Source organism: Salvia miltiorrhiza, chromosome 1 (genome assembly GCF_028751815.1).
Source record: "Salvia miltiorrhiza cultivar Shanhuang (shh) chromosome 1, IMPLAD_Smil_shh, whole genome shotgun sequence".
NCBI lineage: Eukaryota > Viridiplantae > Streptophyta > Magnoliopsida > Lamiales > Lamiaceae > Salvia > Salvia miltiorrhiza.
In genome coordinates this window covers 66,260,914-66,286,329 of record NC_080387.1, presented here as the reverse complement: position 1 = coordinate 66,286,329, position 25,416 = coordinate 66,260,914, and the positions used below count along the sequence as shown (strand labels likewise).

The 25,416-nt window shown below is 37.3% G+C and overlaps 2 protein-coding genes across 2 annotated transcripts; both read right to left on the bottom strand.

Annotated features, from left to right (window-relative positions):
* Positions 1-15,962: 15,962 nt before the first annotated feature.
* LOC131005142 (protein SIEVE ELEMENT OCCLUSION B-like) lies at positions 15,963-19,733 on the bottom strand. Its single transcript, XM_057931959.1, has 8 exons — positions 19,357-19,733; positions 19,163-19,270; positions 18,593-19,041; positions 18,393-18,499; positions 18,142-18,305; positions 17,660-17,871; positions 17,024-17,285; positions 15,963-16,727 (listed from the first exon to the last, which is right to left on the bottom strand). The coding sequence occupies exons 1-8, from the start codon at positions 19,525-19,527 to the stop codon at positions 16,101-16,103; spliced, it is 2,100 nt and encodes a 699-aa protein (XP_057787942.1). The 5' UTR covers positions 19,528-19,733; the 3' UTR covers positions 15,963-16,100.
* A 1,786-nt stretch (positions 19,734-21,519) lies between these two features.
* Positions 21,520-24,426, bottom strand: LOC131005141 (protein SIEVE ELEMENT OCCLUSION B-like). Its single transcript, XM_057931958.1, has 7 exons — positions 24,177-24,426; positions 24,002-24,100; positions 23,471-23,919; positions 23,260-23,366; positions 23,020-23,171; positions 22,466-22,945; positions 21,520-22,385 (listed from the first exon to the last, which is right to left on the bottom strand). Exons 1-7 carry the CDS (start codon positions 24,396-24,398, stop codon positions 21,750-21,752), a joined length of 2,145 nt encoding a protein of 714 aa, XP_057787941.1. The 5' UTR covers positions 24,399-24,426; the 3' UTR covers positions 21,520-21,749.
* Between the last annotated feature and the right edge of the window lie 990 nt (positions 24,427-25,416).

The following is a 25,416-nucleotide window of genomic DNA, read 5'->3' as shown; positions in this document are numbered from 1 at the left end:
AGGCTCGGTTTTAGGCACCTCATCTCCTTGGTTCATCTTTAGATCAACCATATTGAGGTTAGCAAAAGATTCTGCTAACTCCTGTAGATCTTCTAATCCGATTCTGTCAAGGCTATTCATGATATTTGCCTTTCATGATTCGGATTATGTCCTTCGGCTGCAACTCCTTGGGTGCTGCATCGAATAGAGGTAGATACGTTGGGTCTTTGGACCATTGATTCCGAATTTTTCCGGAACATGGTTTTCGCCTTTCGATCTCCTCCACTTTTTTCTGGATATCACGCAAGAGGGTTAGGATTTCCTCTTGTTTGAGTGATATTCTGCTTAATTCCATCGGTAGATCATATAGCTTTACGCCAAAATATTCCACCGTTCTTTGAATCTCCCGCAAGTTGACGTTGTCGGAAGAATTTGGCTCGATCTTTTGGTAGCTTGGATAAGCTACTCCCGCCTTGTCCTTTGGTTCCATCAAGTATGATATTGATGGAGGTAAGCTCTAGCTTGTCTGTTTGCCGCTTTGGCCACGACGTTCTCCAATAAGGCATCGAGATGCCCCCGAAAGTCCGTAATGATTTCACGAACAGTTTCCTCGTCCTCGGTGATGTTGAGCATGAGTGCTCTCCAACACCATCGTAATTCACCCATTAGGTGATGTGCCTCCCTTTCCAAAATTTGGAAAGATATCCTGTATACCAGACATCTCGGACATTCGTCCGGATCCATACCAATTCAATGGAGTCTCCTCCCACCATTAGGTTAATCCCGTAGGTTAATCATAAAATAAATTAAACATAATATAATTCCTCATTAAAAACCCGCTCTGATACCATTTTGAGAAGCGGAGGATCAGCACTATAATTAAGCCATTTTTCAATACTTGTACACAGTTGAATCACAACGTGCACAGTTGACCTAGGGGCGCAATTGTCTTTAAAGAGGATTTTGGCTAAAAAAGCCATTCTTTAAAAGAGGTGACTAAAAAAATCATAAACTATATGCTTTAGGCTATAAATGTCAATTCTCACTAAAAATGCAAAAGCTTGTTAATACAGATCATCCACGACCACCATATATCAAGCCAAAAACACACAAAACAAAAAAACGAAAGACAGAAATATTAACTGGCATTCACGAGTCTATGACAAGACCAAATTGCTAAGTTTGTCTATAGATAGAAAGAAAAGTTTAATTGACTACTATTTATGCTTGACTTGCGTTTGCTATTAATTTCCTTTTCATTTCGTATTGGTCTATCAAAAATTGTTTGAGTTACATTTGGAGATAGCTATTTTGAACAGTAAAATATGGAGTAATATTTAGTAACTCATCTAAAAAATATAAATTTTGGCCTTTTTTATATGTATTTTAAGATTTTTTTTACCCTTAATTAGGGCCGATCGGATTCGAATTTGCACTCGGGTTAGGTTCACTTGACACTATTAGTGTCAAAAGTGCTAATTTACTTTTGGTACAAATGACAATATTAGTGCCAAAAGTATCAACAAAATTTTTAAAAAATAAAGTAAATTTGTACTTTTGGCACAAATGATAATATTAGTGCCAAAAGTATCATTCCATGATTAAATCATAAATGAGGAATCTAAACCTTACGGGGAAGTTGTCAAAATGGTCATATAACTGCACTCATCTATATAAGACAAGACAGCATATCAGTACAAGTATATGATACTATTGGTACTAATATGATCACTAGTATTATTTGTGCATGACATTATTGGCACTAATAGTGTTAAGTGTACCAATTTACTTGATTTTTTTTCTCTGTTGGTACTTTTGACACTAATAGTGTCAATTGTACCTAACCCGCGTGCAAACTTGAATCCGATCCGTCCTAATTAAGTACAAAATAGTATTAAAACGTAAAAAATTTACTAGATTTTGTGTTTTTCAAATCAGTTGCTTAAATTTGTGATTCTTTCTTCAACATGGTCACACGGTTGTATTGTTTCAAATTGTTTTCACTTTCATTTGTAATACTATCATTTCATTTATACTTTTCACACCTTAAGTATTTACTTCAAAAAATTAATTCGTATTTACGTATATTTAAGATTTGTATTTATTTATTTAAAATGTCGCAATTTCGAGGCGGGCCAACTTAGAGGCTATAATTGTGATTTTAACTGGTCAACGTTTTTTTTCTTCTGAAACAGAGCTGAACAAGTCAATGTTAAAAGACCACAAGTGTGCCAATTTCTTGACTGGGAATAGTGAATTAGTGATCGTGAAATTTGGGTGGAGGACTGACAAATTTACAAGAAATTAATTAAAAAATGTTAGATGCCAGGTGTCCTTTTCTAAAGATGAATTTTCCACTTGAAATGGATTTTTATTTCTTTGTAATATATATCATATACTCTAATGTCTAATTGAAAATGCAGCTCTCATTGTTATTTTCTTAAAAAATTGTAAGATTAGTTTTTACCCACTTCTAAAATCAAAAGATAAAAAATATTCATTAAATATAAAAAAATTATAAAAATTACCTATTTTTATTTTTAGTGTGAAAAGATAAAGTTGTCCTTATTTAATAAATTTGAAGCGAGTTGAAGTGTGTTGAGCATTAGTGGTAAATATTTTATTGCTCAATGACTGCGAATTGAACATCAATAATTAAGTATTCATAAAAAATACACTAATACTCGATATACTTGATCATTACGAGTCGAGCATTATTTATTGAGCAGTAGTGGAAAATGACTTAATGTCCGACATAAAAATAAAAAAATCATAAATATTTGTAAAAATTAGGTGTTTTTTTATGTTCTACTATTATGTTTCAAAATAAATACCATTTCCACCAATATATATATATATATATATATAGGGGGGCTCTCCAATGAGACCCCTTAATTTTAGTGAGATCTAGGGCACGATCTGATGCGTTTATTTTATCAATGTTATGGCTGATATTGTATCTGAAGGGTGATTTTTTTCGCAGGTTTCAAATTCTGGAGGGAGCAGAATATTTTAAATATTGTTATTCATCAGTATATACTGCATTGTTCATCAATATATAATGTCTTGTTCATCAGTATATACGTCTTTTATCAATTTTTTAAATTTTATTTTTTATTAGTATATACATCTTGTTCGTTAGATATACGTCTTATTCATTAATATTATATATCTTATTCATTGTCCTCATATTACACGAAAAATAGGGGTCTCAATGGAGCGCGCCCTTATAATAGCAAAAAATTATTTTTCGCAATTCATACCTTTATATAGTTTATTCATGTGTGTTATACATAAAATTCATGCATTTTTGCTAGTTCATAATTCTTAAAATAAGGGTGGTTTATTGAATAACCGTCCCATATATATATATATATATATATATATATATATATATATATATATATATCCATTGATTGAAATACGTTATACCTAGAGGCACCATTTCAATGTACAAATTAACTAATTGAAATTCCTATTAAAAAATCTTGGAGATGCACTCCTGTGCACTCTGCCGCGCTGTGCGCGCATGTCGAATCCACCCGAATAAGGAGTGCGGTCCACGTGTTTAAGTTTGTGATTAAGGAATAACTAATTATTTTAATTTTATCAATATTAAAAAAGATTTAAGTTTTTTTATTAATTTAATTTTTAATAATCTGTAATTAAATTAATCATTTCCTAAAGTTCGAAATATACCAAAAAAAATGAAACTTGTAAAATCTGATCACAACCTTAAAGAGCAATTTTGCATTAAAAATGGCGCCACAAATTTAACAAAAGAAACACACGGCTGCCAAAAAACCTGATCACAAACTTAAAAAAACACACAGATGCCAAAAAAAACTAAAGAAAATGGCGCCACAAATTTCAACACTAAACTGGAAGAGCAATTTTGCATTGAAATTTTCAGAAGTTTCAAATTTCCCACAATTTTTTTCAAGTTCAGAAACTACAACCCTTTATAAATAGGGCAAAAACATCAACATTAAAAACATACACAACTCCTAAAAATCAAAAAAAGCTCCAAGATGTCTAGAAGGAAAGATCTTTCTTCATTTGAGAGAGCTGCCATCATCCAATTCCTTCTTGAAGGAAGCAAAAGTGGAAAACCTGCTAGAGGCAAGATAACTGCTGCGGTGCAAAAGTGGAGTTGTTGCCGACGAACGATTAGTCGAATTTGGGCAGCTGCAAAAAAACAAAGTGCAAGTGGTGAGGTAATTAGTTCTTTGATTAAGAAAATGCTAAGGCCAAGGAGAAAACTTGTACAACTTGATTTACATTTGATTGCTAGCTTAGAATTGTCAAAAAGATCTACCATTAGAAGGCTAACATGTGGGATTAAATGCAGTAAAAACACTGTAGGTAGGTGGATAAAATCTGGACTGTTGAGGGCTCATTCAAATGCGATAAAACCTGATCTTACAGCTCCAAACAAGTTGCTTAGGCTACGTTTTTTCTTAGAAGCTCTAGAATATGACAGGATTCTTAGGAGTTTGACATTTAAAAGCACGCACAACACAGTCCATCTTCGAAATCACCAACATTTCGATCCAAACCTCCAACTCAGCCATCCATTCGAAATCATATTTATCTCCGTAGGATTTCGACATTGATTCGGTTAAATCCCTCAGAAAATAGTCGAAGAGTATTATTCGACGAAAGGCGGAAGAGAAAGAGAGAGGGCAGGGAATGGGTGATGGTGGAGGAGAATAGCAGGTGAGAGATGAATGCAGAGGGGTGGCGGCTTAGACCCAAGAAAGTCGACGAGAGGCGGAGGATGAATGCAGAGGGGCGGAAGCTTCTCGAGAGAGAGAAGCTTTAGGGTTTTCAGGCGTGGCGGAATCGAGAAGGAAAATAGGCGTGAAGTCCGAAATTAATTAGGGGGGGAGGGGGTGAAGTCCGAAATTAATTAGGGGTTCATTAGTGTTACAATTAGTGAGTTAATTTATTTTAAGTATGCCCTTATTATTTCCTAAAAGGAATAGTGGGACGGAGGGAGTACTACTTTTTAAGCATAAAAAATAGGAGGAAAAATGAAGATATTAGATAATTTTGTGAGGACCACAATGACATTTGGTGTAAATAATGAGTTGTGGAGGATGTTTACTAATATGATTTTCCATTTTAAGTAGTGACCTATTGAATTGGGACATTCAAATAAGAAAACATGATCTATTGAATTGGGACGGATGGAGTATACTAAAAAAAATGTATGTGATTTTAGTTTACTCGAACCAAACTTTTGATTGACAATGGGAACACTTAGAACACAATGGGAAATGTATGTTGGGCTCTCAAGTGATGATCTAGAATAACACTTGGAGAGATTTCTTCGAACATTGATTACTTGCTAGCTTTATGAAAATTGAGAGTTTTAGAGCTTGAGAGTTTTTCGCAATAATTCTGCTAATCTTCTGTGTTGAAATTCGACAAGTATTTATAGGTGGAGAAAATGATTAAAGTCTTTGAAGGAGCTGTTAGGAAATTAGACGCAACTAATTCCGCCCGGGATCTGGTGTGACGCAATATTTTGGATATCGACCGATATGAAACGAGAAAAAAAAATGACACCGATATTTTTAACGTGGTTCGGCCAAACTGCCTACGTCCACGGACCCACACCAATATATTAGAGAATCTCAAAAGGAGGAGTACAACAAAATTACCACACTGTATTTTGTATCTGCCTACGCAGAGGCTATCTCTCAACTCACTTTTATCACTCGTGTATAACTTCCACACTGAAGTTTTCTCTCACAAGATTTTTCTCTCTCTCTCTTTCTCTATCTCTCTCTAGCTGAAAGTTAGATTGTTGTTTGGTGTTGTTGTGTGTTGGATGCTGCAGAAGAGCTCTCTATTTATAGGAAGATTTGGAGGTGGTAGGTGAGAGGTGGTTGGTGAAGAAGGTTGGTGGCAGCCACTTTTGACTAACAATCTCCCACTTGAAGACTGATTTCAATCTGTCTTCACACCTCGATCAACGCAGCAGCCTTTCTGTCTTTGTCATTCTAGCAAACCAATTGACGCTGAGCACAACTTCAATTTATCAATGGTTACTGCCTTTGTAAGCATGTCGGCTGGATTTTGAGCTCTTTGGATCTTTTCAAGTATTAACACCTCATCCTCCAACAGAGATCTGATGAAATGATAACGAAGTCCAATATGCTTTGTTCTAGAATGAAATGCTGAATTCTTTGCCAGATGTATCGCACTCTGACTATCGCTGTGCAAGACATTCTTCGTCTGATCAAAACCCAATTCTGCCAACAACCCTTGTAACCAAATCATTTCTTTGCTAGCCTCGGTGATTGCCACGTACTCTGCTTCTGTAGTGGATAAAGCAACAATCTTTTGTATCTGCGAGATCCAACTAACAGCAGTCGTGCCAACAGTAAAGACATAACCGGTAGTGCTTCTCCTGCGATCTACCTCACCGGCAAAATCTGCATCTACAAAACCTTGTAGTGCTACATCACCTCGTCGAAAGCATAAGCATCTATCAGTAGATCCACGTAGATATCTCAATATCCACTTTACTGCTTCCCAATGCTGCTTTCCTGGATTTGCCATAAATCTGCTCACAACTCCCACTGCATGAGCGATATCTGGTCTAGTACAGACAATGGCATACATCAGACTTCCAATGGCTGAGGCGTAAGGAATTTTAGCCATGAAGTCTCTTTCCTCCTTAGTCTTTGGAGAGTGCTCTTTGGATAGGCGGAAATGGTTAGCTAATGATGAGCTAACCGGTTTAGCACTGCTCATGTTGAATCTTTGCAAGATTCGATTGACGTAGTTGGCTTGAGACAACTGCAAAACACCTTTTTGCTTGTCTCTGTAAATTCTCATCCCAAGAATTTGCTTTGCTTCTCCTAAGTCCTTCATCTCGAACTCCGCTGAAAGCTGTCTTTTCAACTTCTTGATTTCGTTCAAGTCTGAGCCGGCTACTAACATGTCATCAACATAAAGTAGCAAGATGATATAGCTGGACTCGAACCTCTTGAAGTAACAACAATGGTCAGCATTGCACTTCATGTAGCCATTTTTCTGCATGAATCCATCAAACTTCTTGTACCATTGCTTTGGAGCTTGCTTCAAGCCATACAGGCTCTTTTTCAACTTGCACACCAGCTTCTCCTTTCCTTTGACAGAGAATCCATCTGGTTGTTGCATGTATATTTCCTCCTCTAAGTCACCATTGAGGAAAGTAGTTTTCACATCTAACTGCTCAAGATGCAAGTCCTCCGTTGCAACAATACTCAGGACCGATCGGATTGTTGTCAACTTTACAACCGGAGCAAAGATATCTGTGTAGTCAATTCCTTCTTCCTGTTGGAAACCTTTGACTACCAATCTTGCCTTATATCGCTTTGAACCATCATGCTCTTCTTTGATTCTGTACACCCATTTGTTGTGTAGAGCTTTCTTTCCTTTGGGCAACTCAACTAGTTCCCACGTCATATTAGAGATAAGAGATTTTATCTCTTCTTTCATTGCAAGCTCCCACTTGACAGAATCTCCGACTTGACATGCTTCTTCATAGAATTCAGGTTCACCAGCATCGGTCAGTAACATTTGATTCATGTACTTCCTGTTTGGAACATGAGGTCGAGATGACCTCCTGGGTATAGGAGTTGGAGCTGGAACTGGAGACTGTGGTGGATCAGCCTCAGAGTTGGGCTCCTCCGTCTGCAAACCTTCATCTGTTTGCTTTGATGTACTGCATTCTGCAGTATCATCTGGATCAACGTATGTTGGATCGTCACTTGTTGTGTCGGTGGACTGCACTGCATTCCTGTCCTTGTACATCACATTTTCATTGAATATGACATTCCTGCTTCGAATGACCTTCCTGTTTTTGTCATCCCAAAAACGGTACCCGAACTCATCTCCACCATATCCAATGAAAGTACATTTTAGTGATTTGGAGTCGAGCTTACTCCTGGCATTATCACTAATGTGTACATACGCGACACAACCAAATACTTTCAAGTGAGAAAGTTTAATTTCTTTGCCGCTCCAAACTTCCTCAGGTATTCTGTACTCCAATGGTACAGATGGCCCATGGTTAACGAGATATGCCGCTGTGTTGACAGCTTCTGCCCAAAATTGTGTTGGCAGTCCTGCATGTATCCTCATGCTCCTAGCTCTTTCTGTCAACGTCCGGTTCATGCGTTCTGCAACTCCATTTTGTTGTGGTGTCCCTGGCAACGTCCTTTCTAACTTGATGCCGTCCTGGTAACAAAATTTCTTGAACGCCATATCTTCGTATTCTCCACCATTATCGGATCTCAACTTCTTTATCCGTAAGCCAGTTTCATTCTCCACCATGGCCTTCCACTTCTTGAATGCCTCAAACACCTCTGACTTGTGTCTCAAGAAGTAAACCCACACCTTTCTCGAGTGGTCATCGATGAAAGTCACAAAGTAAGACTTTCCGCCATTGGATGAAACTGCTGCTGGGCCCCAAACATCTGTGTGGACTAACTCAAGCTTTACTTGCTTCGGAGTTCTACCACTGGTATTGAAACTCACCCTCTTCTGCTTCCCGTAGATACAACTTTCGCAAAAGTCTATATCAACAGACTGAAGCTCTAGTAGTTTCCCTTTCGAATGCATATACTTGAACCCTTTCTGGCTCATGTGCCCAAGTCTTTGGTGCCACAAATTTGCATTCTTCTTGCTATCAGCAACTGCAATTGTCACACACGCATTCATCGTTGTGTATAGGCTTCCAGTATCCTTGCCACGTGCAAGAATCATTGCGCCCTTAGTGATTTTCCAATAATCACCTGAGAAGTGTGTATCACATCATTCTCTTGACAATTGCTTGACGGAGATCAAGTTCTTCCTCAACTCTGGAATGTGTCTCACGTCCTTCAATTTCCATACAGATCCATTGAGTTTGATCTGTACTTCTCCTATGCCCACCACGCTGCATGGGTGATCATCTCCGAGATATACTTCTCCGAAATTTCCCGACATGTAATTTATGAAGGAATTTCGATTCGAGGTGGCATGGAAAGATGCTCCAGAGTCTATGACCCAATACTCGGCCCTTTTCTCCATGGAACATATCAAGGCATCGCCTTCTTCCTCAGCCACAACATTGGCTTCGGTCTTTGTCTCGTTTCCCTTTGAAGGTACTTTACACTGCGTTCTGTAGTGTCCGACCTGACCACAGTTACAACATTCAACAGACTTTGATTTGTTGGAATTCTTGTGGATCCTGGAGCTCTGCCTGCCATTCCTTGACTTGCTCCGTCCACGCCCTTGACTTCTGTTTGAGTTTCTGCCTCTGCTTTCTGCATTTAAAGCGGCACCTGAAGTGGAGACTACATCTGACTGCCTCCGGATCTCCTCGGTTAAGATCATGCTCACGACATCATCGAACTTCATTTTGGACTTACCGGCAGAGCTGCTAATGGCCGTGACTGTGCCATTCCAGCTCTCAGGTAACTGCCCAAGAATTAACAAAGCCCGGACCTCATCATCGAATTCGATGTCCACCGTGGTAAGTTGGTCCGTCACTTCGTTGAACTCGTTCAAATGTTCTCCAAATCTTCCGCTCTCCGTCATTTTCATATTGAACAATTTCTTGATCAAATGAACTTTATTTGCTGCAGACGGCTGCTCGTACATGCTGGATAAAGCTTTCATGAGAGACGCTGTTGTCTTCTCATGCTTTATGTTGAAGGCGACTGACTTTGATAAGGTCAGTCTGATTGCGCCGAGTGCTTTTCGATCAAGCACCTCCCACTCGTCGTCCTTCATATCCACTGGCTTTTCCTTCAAGGGCTTATACAGGTCCTTCTGGTACAAGTAATCCTCCATTTGCATTTTCCAAAATCCAAAATTCACACCATTGAATTTCTCCATTTTGGAAATTTTATCGTCTGTCGACATTGCTCCCACTCGATCAAAAAACACGATAATTTTCTCAAAAAATTCGTTTCTGATGTGGAGGTTCAGTTTACACTGCAACCACAGAGCATACTAAGAATTTTAAAAGAATAATTACCGTTGCGCACGAAACACTGTTCGCAAAATTCACTATTCACGAATTCACTATTCACGTGAATAGTACATGCGCAAGAAAAAAAAAATTTCGCCACCAACGTGGCTTTGATACCAGTTGTTAGGAAATTAGACGCAACTAATTCCGCCCGGGATCTGGTGTGACGCAATATTTTGGATATCGACCGATATGAAACGAGAAAAAAAAAATGACACCGATATTTTTAACGTGGTTCGGCCAAACTGCCTACGTCCACGGACCCACACCAATATATTAGAGAATCTCAAAAGGAGGAGTACAACAAAATTACCACACTGTATTTTGTATCTGCCTACGCAGAGGCTATCTCTCAACTCACTTTTATCACTCGTGTATAACTTCCACACTGAAGTTTTCTCTCACAAGATTTTTCTCTCTCTCTCTTTCTCTATCTCTCTCTAGCTGAAAGTTAGATTGTTGTTTGGTGTTGTTGTGTGTTGGATGCTGCAGAAGAGCTCTCTATTTATAGGAAGATTTGGAGGTGGTAGGTGAGAGGTGGTTGGTGAAGAAGGTTGGTGGCAGCCACTTTTGACTAACAGGAGCTCGTTCAAATTAATCTCGATTCTACGTGGCGTTGAGATTCTTTCCGTTGAGATTAATGTGGATCGTTTTCAGGTCCACCCTTTCTTGACTATTGAGCTACTGATCTTCTCTTCCAAGAGAAGATCAGTAGCTCAATAACTATGAAAGGGTGGACCCGCTACAACTCATCAAGAAGTATTTCTCCTCTGAACCCTTGTTCTTTTGTTCTGTTTTCTTGTGTGGATCATTTTCAGTATTTGCAATATAGTACATTAATCGCTGCAATATAGTACACCATTTTTTACAATATGTTCTGCACATTTTGTTAGAGACCATTAATCTTCAGCTTGGTTATCATTGGCTGATTATTCTTTACTTATAATAACCTAAGCTAACATCAACAAGCTTGTAGTAAAGTGACTTCTTCTTTATGCACTTTTCCATCAACAAATTTGTAGTCAGTTGACTTATACATTCTTCATTTCACATAGCACTTTGATAATGGTTGCTTAGTTGGTCGATTTGTAAGCTGACGGTCTTCCTTTGATTACGAAATAGCTTACACAGACCTTTTTTTTTTTTTGAGAGAAGCTTACACAGACCTTGATTGTTAGATTTTCCCTTAGTTGAATACTGGTGAATAATAAAACAAGCTCCCTCCTCCTCGAAAAAAAAAAACACAAACAAGCTCCCTAACAAATGAGCTATAAATCTATATAACAGTTAGGCCACCAATTATTTCAAAAGATTTGAAATTTAATCAAAATAAAAAAAATTTACAACAATCCTCAAAAATAAACTTACCCTTAAAAAGTTAAGAGTACTAAGTTTGTGCTGTAGCTAGACATTTCTAGAGATGAATATTCAAATTTAGAAAATGGATAATTGAGATCCCCATAAGGCAAAAAGTAAACTGAGAGACGAACATCACACATGATACAAGATTTTCCGTTACTATATATTTACGAGTTCTATTTCTTCCTTATTATAGGGCAAACTCAAATCAAGAAGTCCGATTCTTGATACACATGCTTAAGCTTAGAAAAGGGGCGTATCAATTAATGAATCTTTGTATAGGTTATTTTTTAATTTTACTTTTTGTGTCGCAAGTAATTATTTTCATCTACATATATGGATAAGGGAGATTTTATTCAAGCCATATCGATTGGTTGAGATGGAAATTTGGATTTGAATGAGAATTGTGGTTGTAATGTGATGAGGGTCCGTTGACGGAAAAGGGTCTATGAGCATGGAATTAGGGATGACGACGAGAAAAGAATAAAAAATAAAATTGTCAGTAGTCGACTAGCGGAATAAAACAATTTGACAGAGAACCTTTATTACCAAATATATGTAGCTTTTGTTGTCTTTTAAATAAATAAATGGGTCACAAGATGTTCATTTCGGATTATGCTCAACCCTACAACTTAATCTATACTTATAAAAGAGTTTTGTTTTATAAAATTTAATTTGCTTATTAAGTCTTTATTTAATTTATTTTAGATTTAATAATGCAACATTATATTATTATTACTATCTTAACCACGAACATATAAGAATCTCAGTTCAATCACAATTCTATTTTTTTTAATACAACAACAATACATCACCACTTAAAGTGGGAAAATATCGTCGTCAAGCGGGATTGGACCCAAGACCTCTCACAAAAGAGAGTCTTTGGGTGGCTCAGCTTTGCCACTAGAGCAAGGCCTCATCGGCAATTCTAAATAAATTTAAACTCTTCAAAACTACTCACTAATTATTTATATAAATGATACTTTTAGAATAATATACTTGTAGAATGTATTTCGTGATTTCATCTTATGTGTGGCGTTTCCTAACAATATTTCGATAAATTTAATCATGTAAAAATACATTCATTTGATTTTCTTTTTCATATGTTCTTTTATAGGAACACAATCAATGGTAAAATTGAATGATAAAATAACATATAGTTTTACAAAGAGATATAGTTGTATATGTATCTTTACTTCTTTACCCATATGTGTTGGCATTGTGTAACACTTAAATGAATAAACACACAAACACATATATAATTGAAAATCAATACACTAATATTTATTTTAAGGTGCACAAATAAATAAATAATATTATTATTTTTAACTTTTATTTAAGCAAATATATATTTTTTTCAACTATTGCCGTCAATGCAAAGTTTTGTTATACCATAAATCTATTTATAATTTTCGTAACATAATATTTCTACTTTTATATAAAGATGTGCATCTTTTTTTTTTTTTGAAATTACAATAGGTATCTAAATATAATCAATTATGCAATCTGCACGCAGACGAGACCTCAACACCACCCAAATGATGGGAAAACATCACCACAGCAGGCGAGAGGGACCTCAACACCAAACAATACAAATTATACAACACTGCACGAAGGCGAAAATACAACACCACCTAAAGTGAGAAAACATCACCGCACGCTGACGAGATTAAAAAACCTCTCATAAAGGAAAGTCTTTGGGTGCCTTAGCTTTGCCACTAGAGCAAGGCCTCATTGGCATATAAAGATGTGTATCACTAAAGCAAATTATATTGATTTAATTTTGTGAAAATAATTAAAATATTGAGTAATTAATAAAGTCACTTGAATTTTAGCTTTTTAATATTTTCTCTTAAGATTATTAGACCTATTGAGAAGTTTGAAAAACATTTATTTGAGTGTAAGATTACGTATATATTTTTCTTATCATTTTCTAATATTACGGCCTATATACATATATAGGGATGTCAAAAAAGCCCCAAATCGACGGGTCGACCCAAATAGACCGATAAAAAAGGTGGGTTATGGCTGAAAATTTTAAGCCCGAATGGCCCAAACCGAAAATAGCCCGAGCTCGATAGGGTTGGCCCGAAAACCGAGTGGATTGGCCCGATTAACCGAACATTTTCTTAATAATTAATTTTTAAACTTTAATACTTTACTTTTTAACTCGATAATAACATTTTGATGCTTGTAGAATATGTTTTGATTTTTTCCAACGATTAATAACAATCATCTATGATATAAAAGTCAAAGAAAGATAGTCATTTATATTAAATCTGTATACAATTTATATCGGAAACAAAGTTAAAGTTACATATTATGTAAACTTACGTTAAAAAAATACTAATTTTTGTATCTAAAATAAGGCGAAATGTCTTGATTTAAAAAATACGACATATTTTTATTACAAGAATATGATTATTTATAAAAAAAAATTAAACATATAAAAAATTATAAACTTTCGGACCCGAACGGGCTAGCCCGAAACTGAGTGGGTTAGGATTAGGGTCAAAAAAATTTAGCCCGAAAAATAAAAAAACCGACTAGCCCGAACCGAAAATAACCCGAAACCGAATGGACTGGCCCGAAACCGAGTGGGTTGGCCCGATTGACATCCCTATATATATATATATATATATATATAGTGATATATGTATATATTAAAATGTGAAATTTTTATTAACTACTCAAATTATATAATATGATAATTATTCAATTACAATAATTATTTTATAAATTAATTGAATTGCGTGATAGTATTTTACTAACATCTTTTAAGTTTTTTTTTTTTTTTTTTGAAAACCAAGACGTGCTCATATATTAAGATAAGTCCTCATCAAGCAAATCACAAAGTCACCGAGATAAATTAACAATCCAACAGACTGGTTGCCGACAAAAACGCGCAAATTGCACAATCCAACATCTTTTAAGTTTAATTATTTAGAATGCTCGTATATAACGGTATAATTAGTTGATACTTCAAAAATAAGTTGCAAATTTTTTTGAATTTCCGATCTCTCTCTCTCTCTATAGAAAAGAAAAATCACGATAGGTCGATAGCTGATTCTGCCGCGGAAGAAGGTGGAGCAAATGCTCGTTTGGAAAGAATGAGAGAAGGAGAGGAGATCAAACGAAGACAAACAAAACAAAAAACCAGTAGAATTGCATAAATCATGATACACTTGTGTGAAGAAAAAGGAAAAAAGAGAGCTGTTTTTATTTGGGGAGTTAAAAGGTTTGGGTTTGGGCTTGGGCTTGAATTTTTTTTTTAAGAGAAGTAGACTTTTTTTATATGCTTATTTTATTTTGATTTTTTAGTGCATATAGATTGTGTAAATTAAGAGAAGAATTTGTTGTATTTTATTCATGGAATCATAGTTTTTTTTCCCAGTAAATCCTATCCATTATTTATTTAGTTTTTCACACATTTATTTAATTTGATTTCGTTATCTGTTTAAAATAAAATATGCCAAAGTATGAGTATATTTTTTGAATTTAATTACTATTGTCACTCACATTATCTTCACTAAAAGTAAAATAGTATTTCTCGCAGTTGATAGATTTGTAACATATAGTAATTTGGGTTAATAGTAGTCTTTACCCTATTTGAATGACAAAAATAAAAATATACCCACTATAAAAAAATATATAAAATGTATTTTTTTGGAGTTGAAAGGACTAAAATACCCTTAAAACAAAAAGAAAATATCAAACAAATCCTCTTCCCCCAAATCCCTAAATCGCAGACACTCTTCTTTCTCTCTCTCCATCGCGCCTCCGGCGCCTCCACGCCTCCTCCGCGCCTCCGGCGCCTATAATTGGTAGTGAATATATCTCTGCAACTTCAACATCAAACACAAAACGAAACAATTTTTAAATATTCATCTTCAAAACCCCCAAAGCTTCTTCAATTGTGGGTTTCTTCGATTCAATCATAATCTGGTGGTTTGAAAGGTATATTGAGGTCTTCTATACATGAGTTATTGTTATTTAAAACTATATATTTTATGGTTTATGAACAACATTTTTGAATTGAGTTGATATATTTCGAAGATTCGCGTGTTTGTTTTATAGTGCTCAATTCGCGAACTTCGCTCGGCATGCTTGATACTTAATGTCAAGCAACTATTGCTCGCCACGCTCGACATCTCCGCCTTGCTTGACAGGTCAATGCTCGACGCTCGACGCCTTCGCCTCGCTCGACAGTTCTTAGTTGCTCGACACTCGATGCTCAAGGTGTTGAGCAATAGTTCAATTTGAACTATTGAACTATTGCTCGCCTTGCTCGACAGCTCGACACTCGATGCTCAACGCTCGATGCTCGACACCTCGATGCTCGACGTTTCAGTGTCGAGCAATGTGCGAATTACAAGAGTAAAAATATTCTAAATGGGTAGATTTTATTGTTTTGAAAAAAATGGACATATTTTATATTTCATCTTCCAAAAAAAATATATATATCCCATTTTGTCTCTTATTCTTTTTTATGGGCTTTGTGTAACATATAATTTGAGTGTGTTTTTTTACGTTTACTTTTCTTTTTTTTGAAACCATGCATGTTTTTACGTTTACTTTTCATATTGCATTTCTATCACGATTCATATTAGTTGACAAGTCGTTTTATAATTGAAGCACAAACAACAAGTACAAAATCACAAACTCAAGAACACTGAGGTTCATTATTGAAACACGAACAACAGCAACTACGACAAGCTTTCAAGTGGCACATCGATATGATCCCTTACTCATTGCAACAACGGTACATGATGTACTTCTCCATGGGGCGATGACACTCGGTGCACACTACCATCTCCGGAATGTCATCGAGGCCGGGCAAGATGAGGCGGTTGCAGTGCTCTTTGGTGTGGCGGCCGGCTAAATAGGCGTTGAGCGCCCCCACAAAGCCCTTCTGCTTCACCTCTACGCTCCACGTCTTGAATTCCAGCAACGCCTTGAGAATGACATCCCCTTTAGCCCTAGCTATCTTGGAGCCGCCCCCTTGGCTGATGAGGCCCCACCCCTGGTCGCTCCCGCCGAGGGTCAGCATGTTGAGCACCTCCACCAGTATGTAATCGCCGCTCTCCTTGTCCGTCGCCACCTTGGCGCCGTGCTGGATCTTCGAGTACATCATGCTCTCGATTCTTGTCCAGAAATACCAAGTGAATGCAGGATTCTCCCAAACAAGGCTGCGCCCACCTAAGATCTCGCTCAGTTTTTTGATGCGCTCCTTGGTCGTGTTTTTGCCCACGTAAACCATCTCTATCTTGATTCCGGCGGAGTTCCCCAGCTCCTTTCCCGTCGTCACGAACTCTTGAATCCACTCGTAGTTTTCACCACCGTACAAACAGATCACCTTCTCTTCTTTCATCTGCAAATACACAAAGAATATACTATCATTTTGTTTTTACAAATCTTGGGATTTTTAATTTTAGATGAGAAAACAAAGGTAAAATTTCGAAAAATAGCCATTTTCTTTGTTGAAAATGCATTTAATTTTTTTTATTTAATTTCTTCATTTCAGACGATGAAATTCGACAATTTTAGTCGTGTGTGAGTGTGTGTGAAAAAGGGAAGATAATGAAACATTAGTAGAGTAGACACAATAAAATGTGGGTCCCATCCCAATTGATCCAACATTAGGGGAGTTGGGCATGAAGCAGTTACCCATTTGGATATGGTTAGATCAATGTCATTAACCAGCAGCTTGAGGCTCCACTCCTGGCTACTCCACAACTCCAAATCACGACTCACTGTGAAAGGATACGCCGCATTACCCCATGTCCACAACATGTGGTATGCATTCGGACTCGACACCTTTCCCTGTGGATCCAACGCCACCAAGATCGGCTTCCTCGAGTAGTGCCACTCCTCCTTCACGTACCTCGTCACCGCCGCCTCCAGTAAGCTCGGGTGCTCCACCGTGTACCTGATCCACACCATCTTTTATTTTATTCTCAAATAATATTAATTTATTTTTATAAGCAGTTATATTGGGTTGCATGTTTTTGGAAATTAGAAAGGGATTCAATTAATTCAATCCATTAATTGTTGTTTGGTTTGAATAAGGAGTTCACCATTATTCTTATTTGAGGGTAATCCAATTACCCAATTTGTTACTCCTAATAGAGGAGAAACAAAATAAAGGAAATCCATGATTATTTTACATTGTTAAATCAAACACATAATAATATCATTCCACAATTTTAGTTGATTCCATTCCGTTTTCACCATTTTACTTGAACCAAACGAGCACTTAATTAATTAGTAATTAGTCAAATCAAGGTCGTATGTATATGGTACCATGGCATCTTTTTCTTCAAATCGAAAAATTTCTTGTCAAATTCTTCGTCGACATTCTCCGCGATCGGGAGCCACACGATTTCGTATTGGAGATTCGTATCTTTTCTTGAAGCTTGATAGATTTGGGTGAGGATGAAGATCTCATCATAGGAAATTTCGAGATCTGAGATGAGTAGCAGAACTGTTTTCCCTTTGAGAACGTCGACCCCTACCTGCAAACATCATTATCGTGTTCATGTAAGAGGCAATTCATTTCATAGATACTAATAAAACTACTATTTCGACCACTCAGTTATTAAATTCTATTTTCGCGTTAAATAAACACACTGTTATTTCATTTCGTCTACTCATCTATGAAAAAGCTATTTTTTGCGTTAGGTAAAAGACAATACTTTCATAGGTGAAGTCGTTGTCGAGGTCACTACCCGATAACACGTCCTTCACCCGATTTTTTTACTTCTCTTGGAATTGAACAAGTGTACCTTGGTTGTCTTGTCGGGACCAGATGCAAGCGGAAGTGAACCATCCTTGACATAGATTATAAGCTGCAGTATTTTCTGGTTGTCTACATACACTGTTGAGTCACGACTTGTCTGTTCAATCGTCTCCTTTATTGTCTGAACGTGTTCAATTTGTTTCTTCTCCTCTACAACAATATTAATTCACCATTTTCATATCACACAATTTTTATTTTCTTACTTCTGATAAAGATGATTGTTTTTCAAGAAATCACCTATGTATTTGTAGCAGAGATCAAGCTGAATGTTGAAGGTGGTCTGAATGCTGACGATCTTCTGTTCTAAGCTCGAAAGGTCCCATGTTTCTGTATACGAACTTATTCTGCAAATTTAGGCAAAACATATAAGTAAATATTTCAATAAATGAAAAAAAAAAAAAAACTTAATTAAATGAGGGATATATTGATGATCATACACTTGAGTTATGCCAAGAATTTCAGTGATCTGGGAAGCGCAGGCGACGACGACTCGTGTGATCCAGTAGACAGCAATGGGGATTTGGGCCAATGCAACGACCATAGGTTGTGCATCATTTGATATGTATTTTGATGGCAAAGTGTTGAATTTGGTGATGAACTTTGTGACCTCGATTGATAAGTTGATGAGACTTACGATGGTGTGGAGTTTGGATTTGATGAGATCGGAGAGGTGGTCAATGTTTTGCGGTATCTGCTTGAGGGTGGCGATGAGTTGAGCTAGCGGATGGGTGGTGTATAGCTTGGTGAGGAGGCTGAATTGGGCGTAGTCAACCACGTACGATGCTAACACTATCACGATTTTCGCCTCCCATGTGTAGCTCGACAGCAGTTTCAGAATCTCCATGGCCGATGAGTGGCTGTCGCTTCCCGAACACTTGCATGTCAACTAAATATAAAAACATGAGAAAATTGTAACGCCCCAAACCCACGGGAGGTGGGGCCCCATAATAAAGCCCCTACCATGGCAACAATTAAGCATCCGTTATAATATAAAACGATTTAATTACCACACAGGAGATCTTGTGCAGCAAGAAGGGCAAAGTATCCGGGAGGGTTTCGAGCCCACTTGGCACCATAATCCCGTTGTCGAGCTTCTCAACATGATCTGTCGGTCCCTATTTACGAACAACGTGTCAATCCAGTGGCCTCAAAAAAAAAAAAATCAAGTTGAGTGGAGTGAGACAAGAATTAAGCAACTCACATTGACATTGGAGTCAACTCCAGGGGTGACAAGATTGAGGATACCTTCCAGGGTGGCAAGAACAGATTTCGTGTCGAAGGCGCCGCCATCGTAGGCATGAGTTTCTAGAATCTTCTTCCTCAGCGCACTCTCATCTGCCACTGAGACCAATTTCTTAGTTGCACTCGCCATTCTCTCTCTCTCTTAGTGGAGTATATTTAACGATGCTTTGTGTGTTTTTCGATCAAGAAACGGTACCCGTTAAATAGGCGCTATGCGGAGAATAAAGCCATGCGGTCACGTGCTAAGCATGCATAATCTTAGATAATATTTTAACGGTGTGGAGATTATTTATCTTAAGCCCTCGTTGTACGTTTCGATTCATCACCGAATGCATTAAATAGCGAATGGGACGTACGTATATTTAGTGAAAATAAAATTAAGGTTATGCAGTGAATAAAGCCATTTGATCACGTGCTAAGCGTGTATGTACACGTTGATAATATCAATGGTTGATAATTCTTCTTTTATCCATTTTCCACGTTTCCAATTACGATTGGAGATCTATAATTTTCACCTTCCACCTTACAATTGGGATAAGCAATACTTGTCTCAACGGTCCTAAAGTCCTTAGTTCACACCCTCAATTTTTGTCACAAATATCACAATTTTTTGTGTTACAAATGTTTTTTGTGTGATATGTGCATGTCACACAAAATTAGTTCACATGTCACACAAAAATGAGTGACATTTGTAATTGTAACTATTAGCGATTAATTAGCTACACCATCAAATGCCACATTAATTTTTATGACACACATAATAGCTACCAAACCTCATGTCACTAGCAGAAACTTTTTTTGCAGTGACTAAAAGAAAGAAAATTAAAGACATCACTACTGTGTTACTTAAAAAAAAAAAAAAAAACTTCACTACTGTATGCAGTGCTCGAGAGCTTTTCTGCCCCAGTAATTTGGCACTAAGCGCTATTTTCCTGCAGCACCTCTAGTCGACTTTCCTCTTCACCTTCATCGATGAGAGAGACAAAGATGGATTGATGAAAATGTCCGGCAATGGAGCAGATGAGAGAGAAAAAGAGGTTTAGGCATGCGTGAGATGAGAGAGAAAAGGATGTCTAAGTGAGAAAAGGAGAAAGAGAGAGATGGAAGAGGTACAAGTACAACATGCATGCGTGTGGGAAAAGATTAATTCATGGAGCGGCTTATTGAAAGTCTGTGGGGACAGCTTGGGTTTGGAGACCAGAATTAAAACACGATGGGGTAATTTATCGTAATAAAAAAGGTAATATTAATTCGCTAGGTTCGGTCCAAGTAAAATTGATACTCCATCGGATTTTTTGTTTGTCATCTTAAGCTCAGACACTTATTTAATAAGCAAAAATTATATTTAACATATATAATCTCATTTAATATTATTATAATATTAATAACACAAAAGTAAACTTATTTTAAGGAGTAGAAAGTTGAAGATAAATAGAGTGCAAGAAGAGCCTATTAAGATGAGATAAATTCTAAAAACGTACGTTATCAAAGCATAAATATTCATGAATGCTAAAATGACAATCAAAACAGATAAGAGGGGGCATGTGATAGTCCATCACATGAATCACAATGCCACTTTATATAAAAATATAAATAATAGTTCCAATTGTCACATGTCATTAAATTAGTAAATGGATATACAGAGTACTTTTTTACTGTTCAGTGAATAGGTTTTTGGTTCAACTTCTTCGAGCTAACTGTTAAAACAGAAAATGATTATATGTTACGGAATTTGAAAATAAGGGCTATTTGATACGGAATTTAAAAATGAGGACTATAATTATCGATATATTAATATCTCTAAATTAATAAGCTAATTAGGTCATAAATTTTTTCATTTATCTAGTTAAGTGGTTAAATTTTATAGGATATTTATTTTGTTTCAAGATTCTAATAAGAGTTCCAGATATATATCAAATAGATTTTAGATAAAATAATGTAATTAATTATGATATTTTTATAGTAACTTAATATCTAATGAATTAATATATTCTTCTAAATAATTAAAATATATTTATACAATTACTCTTAAAATTAAATACCTATATTTTGTGCCAAGACAATTTTTATACTATATGTTATACATATCACACATAAATAAGATATATATACACAGAAAAAAAATTGAAGTGGGGTTCACCTTGCATGCATAGCCACTGACATACAACACAATTAGATAATAGTCCTAGCTAAGTTATTCAAACAAGAAGAAGGAGGACAAGTAAGAAAACGACAGACTGATGCAATCAGTCATACATTAATCCTAGCTACAAATCTAGGATATATTAAAATAAAAACACAAACACTAAACTGATTAGTTAGGACATTATCAAGTGATGAGCAGTTGACACACTACTCATTGCAACAACGGTACATAATGTACTTCTCCATGGGTCGATGACACTCGGTGCAGACGACCATCTCCGGGATGTCATCGATCCCAGGCAAGATAAGGCGGTTGCAGTGCTCCTTGGTGTGGCGGCCGGCTAAATAGGCGTTGAGCGCTCCCACAAAGCCCTTCTGCTTCACCTCTACGCTCCACGTCTTGTATTCCGCCAGCGCCTTAACTATCATGTCGCCTTTAGCCCTAGCGATCTTCTCGGGGCCCACCCCGCCCCCCTGGCTGATCATGCCCCATCCGCTGTCGCTCCCCCCAAGCGTCAGCATGTTCAGCACCTCTACAAGGATGTAATCGCCGCTCTCCTTCGTCGTCGCGACTTTCGCGCCGTGGTGAATCTTCGAGTACATCATGCTTTGGATTCTTGTCCAGAAATACCAAGTGAATGCAGGATTCTCCCAGATGAGGCTGCGGCCGCCCAGGATTTCAGTGAGTTTTTTGATGCGCTCTTTCGTCGTGTTCTTGCCTACGTACACCATCTCTACCTTGATTCCCACCGCATTCGCCACCTCCTTTGTTGTCGTCACGAACTCTTGGATCCATTCGTAGCTTTCCCCTCCGTACAAGCAGATGACCTTATCTTCTTTTATCTGTAGATCGAGTGAATCTCCAATTAAGATTTATTTATTAATCCATAATTAATGTATGTACATGTATATATAGTACTTACCCATTTCGATATGGTTTGATCAATATCATTAACGAGAAGCTTGAGGCTCCATTCCTGGCTACTCCATATCTCCCGCTCCCGCGTCTGAGTGAAAGGATAAGCAGCATTGCCCCATGTCCAGAGCATGTGGTAGGCGTTTGGGCTGGAGACCTTTCCCTTTGGATCCAGCGCCACCAAGATGGTCTTCTTCGAGTAGTGCCACTCCTCCTTCACGTACTTTACTACGGCTGGCTCCAGCAATCCCGGGTGCCTCAACGTGTACCACGGCATCTTCTTCTTCAGACCCTCAAATTTCAGCTCCAGCTCCTCCTCAACCTCCACATACTCCACCATCGGGAGCCACACGATCTCGTACTGCAACTCCGCCAGTTTTCTTGAGGCTTGGTAGATTTGGGTGAGTATGAAGATCTCGTCATGGGAAATGTTGAGATCTGAGATGAATAGAAGCACTGTTTTGCCTTTGAGAACTTCCACACCTACCTGCTCACATACATAACCTAAATGTTAGACACTTCAAAATAAATTCATTTTTAGAATTCAAGAAATCTACGTACCGTTGTAGTTTTGTCGATGCCAGATATAAGTGGAAGAGCACCATCTTGCACTGAGATTATAATCTGCAATATTATTTGGTTGTCTACGTGGACCGTCGTCTGCTCAAACATTTCTCTGATTCTGTGAACATATTCAGCCTGTTTCTTCTCCTCTGCAAATTAAGTTTTTCAATATATATCTTCAGAATATATATAATGTCTTAAGCAAGGTTCATTTTAAAATATATTTTGATTAATTACCTATATATTTATAGCAGAGACCGATCTGAATCTGGAAAGTGATTTGTATGCTGCTGATCTTCTGTTCTAGGCTGGGAAGGTCCCATGTCTCTGTATACGAACTTATTCTGCAAATTGTAGGCGTAAAATATTGTTACCCTAGTCCACGTTGTTGAAAAAATACATAATTATAAAGGAAAAATAATAAACTTGAGTGTTTTTCTTGTCTTACACTTCACTTATGCCAAGAATTTCAGTGATCTGGGCAGCGCAGGCGACGATGACCCTTGTGATCCAGTAGACAGCAATGGGGATTTGAGTCAATGCAACCACCATTGGTTCTGCATCATTTGATATGTATTTTGATGGCAAGTTGCTAAATTTGGTAATGAGCCTTGTAACCTCAATCGACACTTTGACCAGCTTGATAATGGTCTCGAATTTGGATTTGATGACGAGAGAGATATCATCAAGATTCTCAGGAATTTGCTTGAGAACTGCGATTAATCTCGCTAGCGGATTGGTGGTGTAGAGCTTGGTGATGAGGCTGAACTGGGCGTAGTCGACCACGTAAGATGCTAAGACTATCACGATTTTCGCCTCCCATGTGTAGGTTGAGAGCAGTTTCAAGATCTCCATGGCCGATGCATGGCTGTCTCCTCCCGAGCACTTGCACGTCAACTGAAACAAACAACAGTTACTAGCGCATATATGGTGAGCAAAATTGAGGCTAGGGTTCAAGGTTCAGGGTTTAGGGTTCAACCACGCAGGAAATCTTGTGCAACAAGTAGGGCAACGTGTCTGGGACGCTCTCGAGGCCACCTAACCTGGCAATGCGTTTTTCGACATGACCCACCGATCCCTGTTCACGAACAAAGAAATGTACGTGTTAATAATAATAATAATACTAAAGTCGAAAAGTGGAGAAAGCAACTCACATTGAGAGTGGCATCAACCCCATGAAAAATGGTGGTGACATTAGGAATGACGACGTCAAACCCCGGCGTGACAAGATCGAGGATTCCTTCGACGGTGGAGAGGATCGCTTCGGTGTCGAAGATGCCGCCATCGTAAGCATGAGTTCCTAGAATCTTCTTCCTCAGCGCAGTCTCATCCGAAACAGAAACCATCTTCTTCGATGATACACTAAGGCTTCCCATTCTCTCTCTTAATTCTCTTATGTTTTACTAGAAGGTTTTTGATGTTATTGGATCAAGAAACTGCATGAGTTAAATAAGCGTAGATTAGGGAAGAGTTACTGCAGGATAACGTGTTATGCATGTACGGCGGTAGGTGAGTTTTTAATGGATAATAATAATTCAATTCAGTGTTGGTGTATTCTGAAACATTCATCACCCACCACACAATCGGGATAAGCTAATATTCAAGTGTGTTGACTATAAATGGACTCTCGAGTCAACGACTCCTTTTTAGGACTTGCGTAGGTAAAAATTGTGTTGAGATATCTTGGATAATAAATATTTTGTTTTTATTTCATCAATAAACTATAATGGCATGACATATATTTGTGCGACATATACATATAGCTGTAATTGTATACTTCCTTCATCCCACGGACTATGACCCAATTTCATTTTTAGTTTGTCACACGAAACTTGACCTGTTTCTTAAAATGACAAAAAATTTATTCTTTATTTACCTTTTCACTTTTTCACCTATCACACTTAACACACAAAATACCAATTTCTTAATTCTCGTGACGAAAATAACTGGGTCATACTTTATGGGACAAAAGGAGTATTTTAAAAGGGTAATTAAACAATTTTCTTCGCTAAGAGTTTATTCGTCAAAATGACATCTATGATTATGAAGTCACCCGGTAAGAGCTCACAATATTCCTATAGTATATTATTCCCTCCGTCCCATCGAACTTGAGGCATTTTTTTTTTAAATTTTAATACAAAAATTAATGAGCTATTGTTTAATTATAAAAATATATTTATAAATTTGATATAAATAGTTATTTATATATAATTAATAATTTTAAACTACTTTTAAATATAAAATTTAAATTAATCAAATCTGAATTTTTTTTAATTCAAAAATAATCCCTTCCCCCAACCCGTCTTCCTTCCCCACCCCCCAAATCCCTAGCAACCTACAACCGCTGCTGCCGGTCTTCCTCCCTCACAACCGTGCCAGTCCTCCCCCAACGTT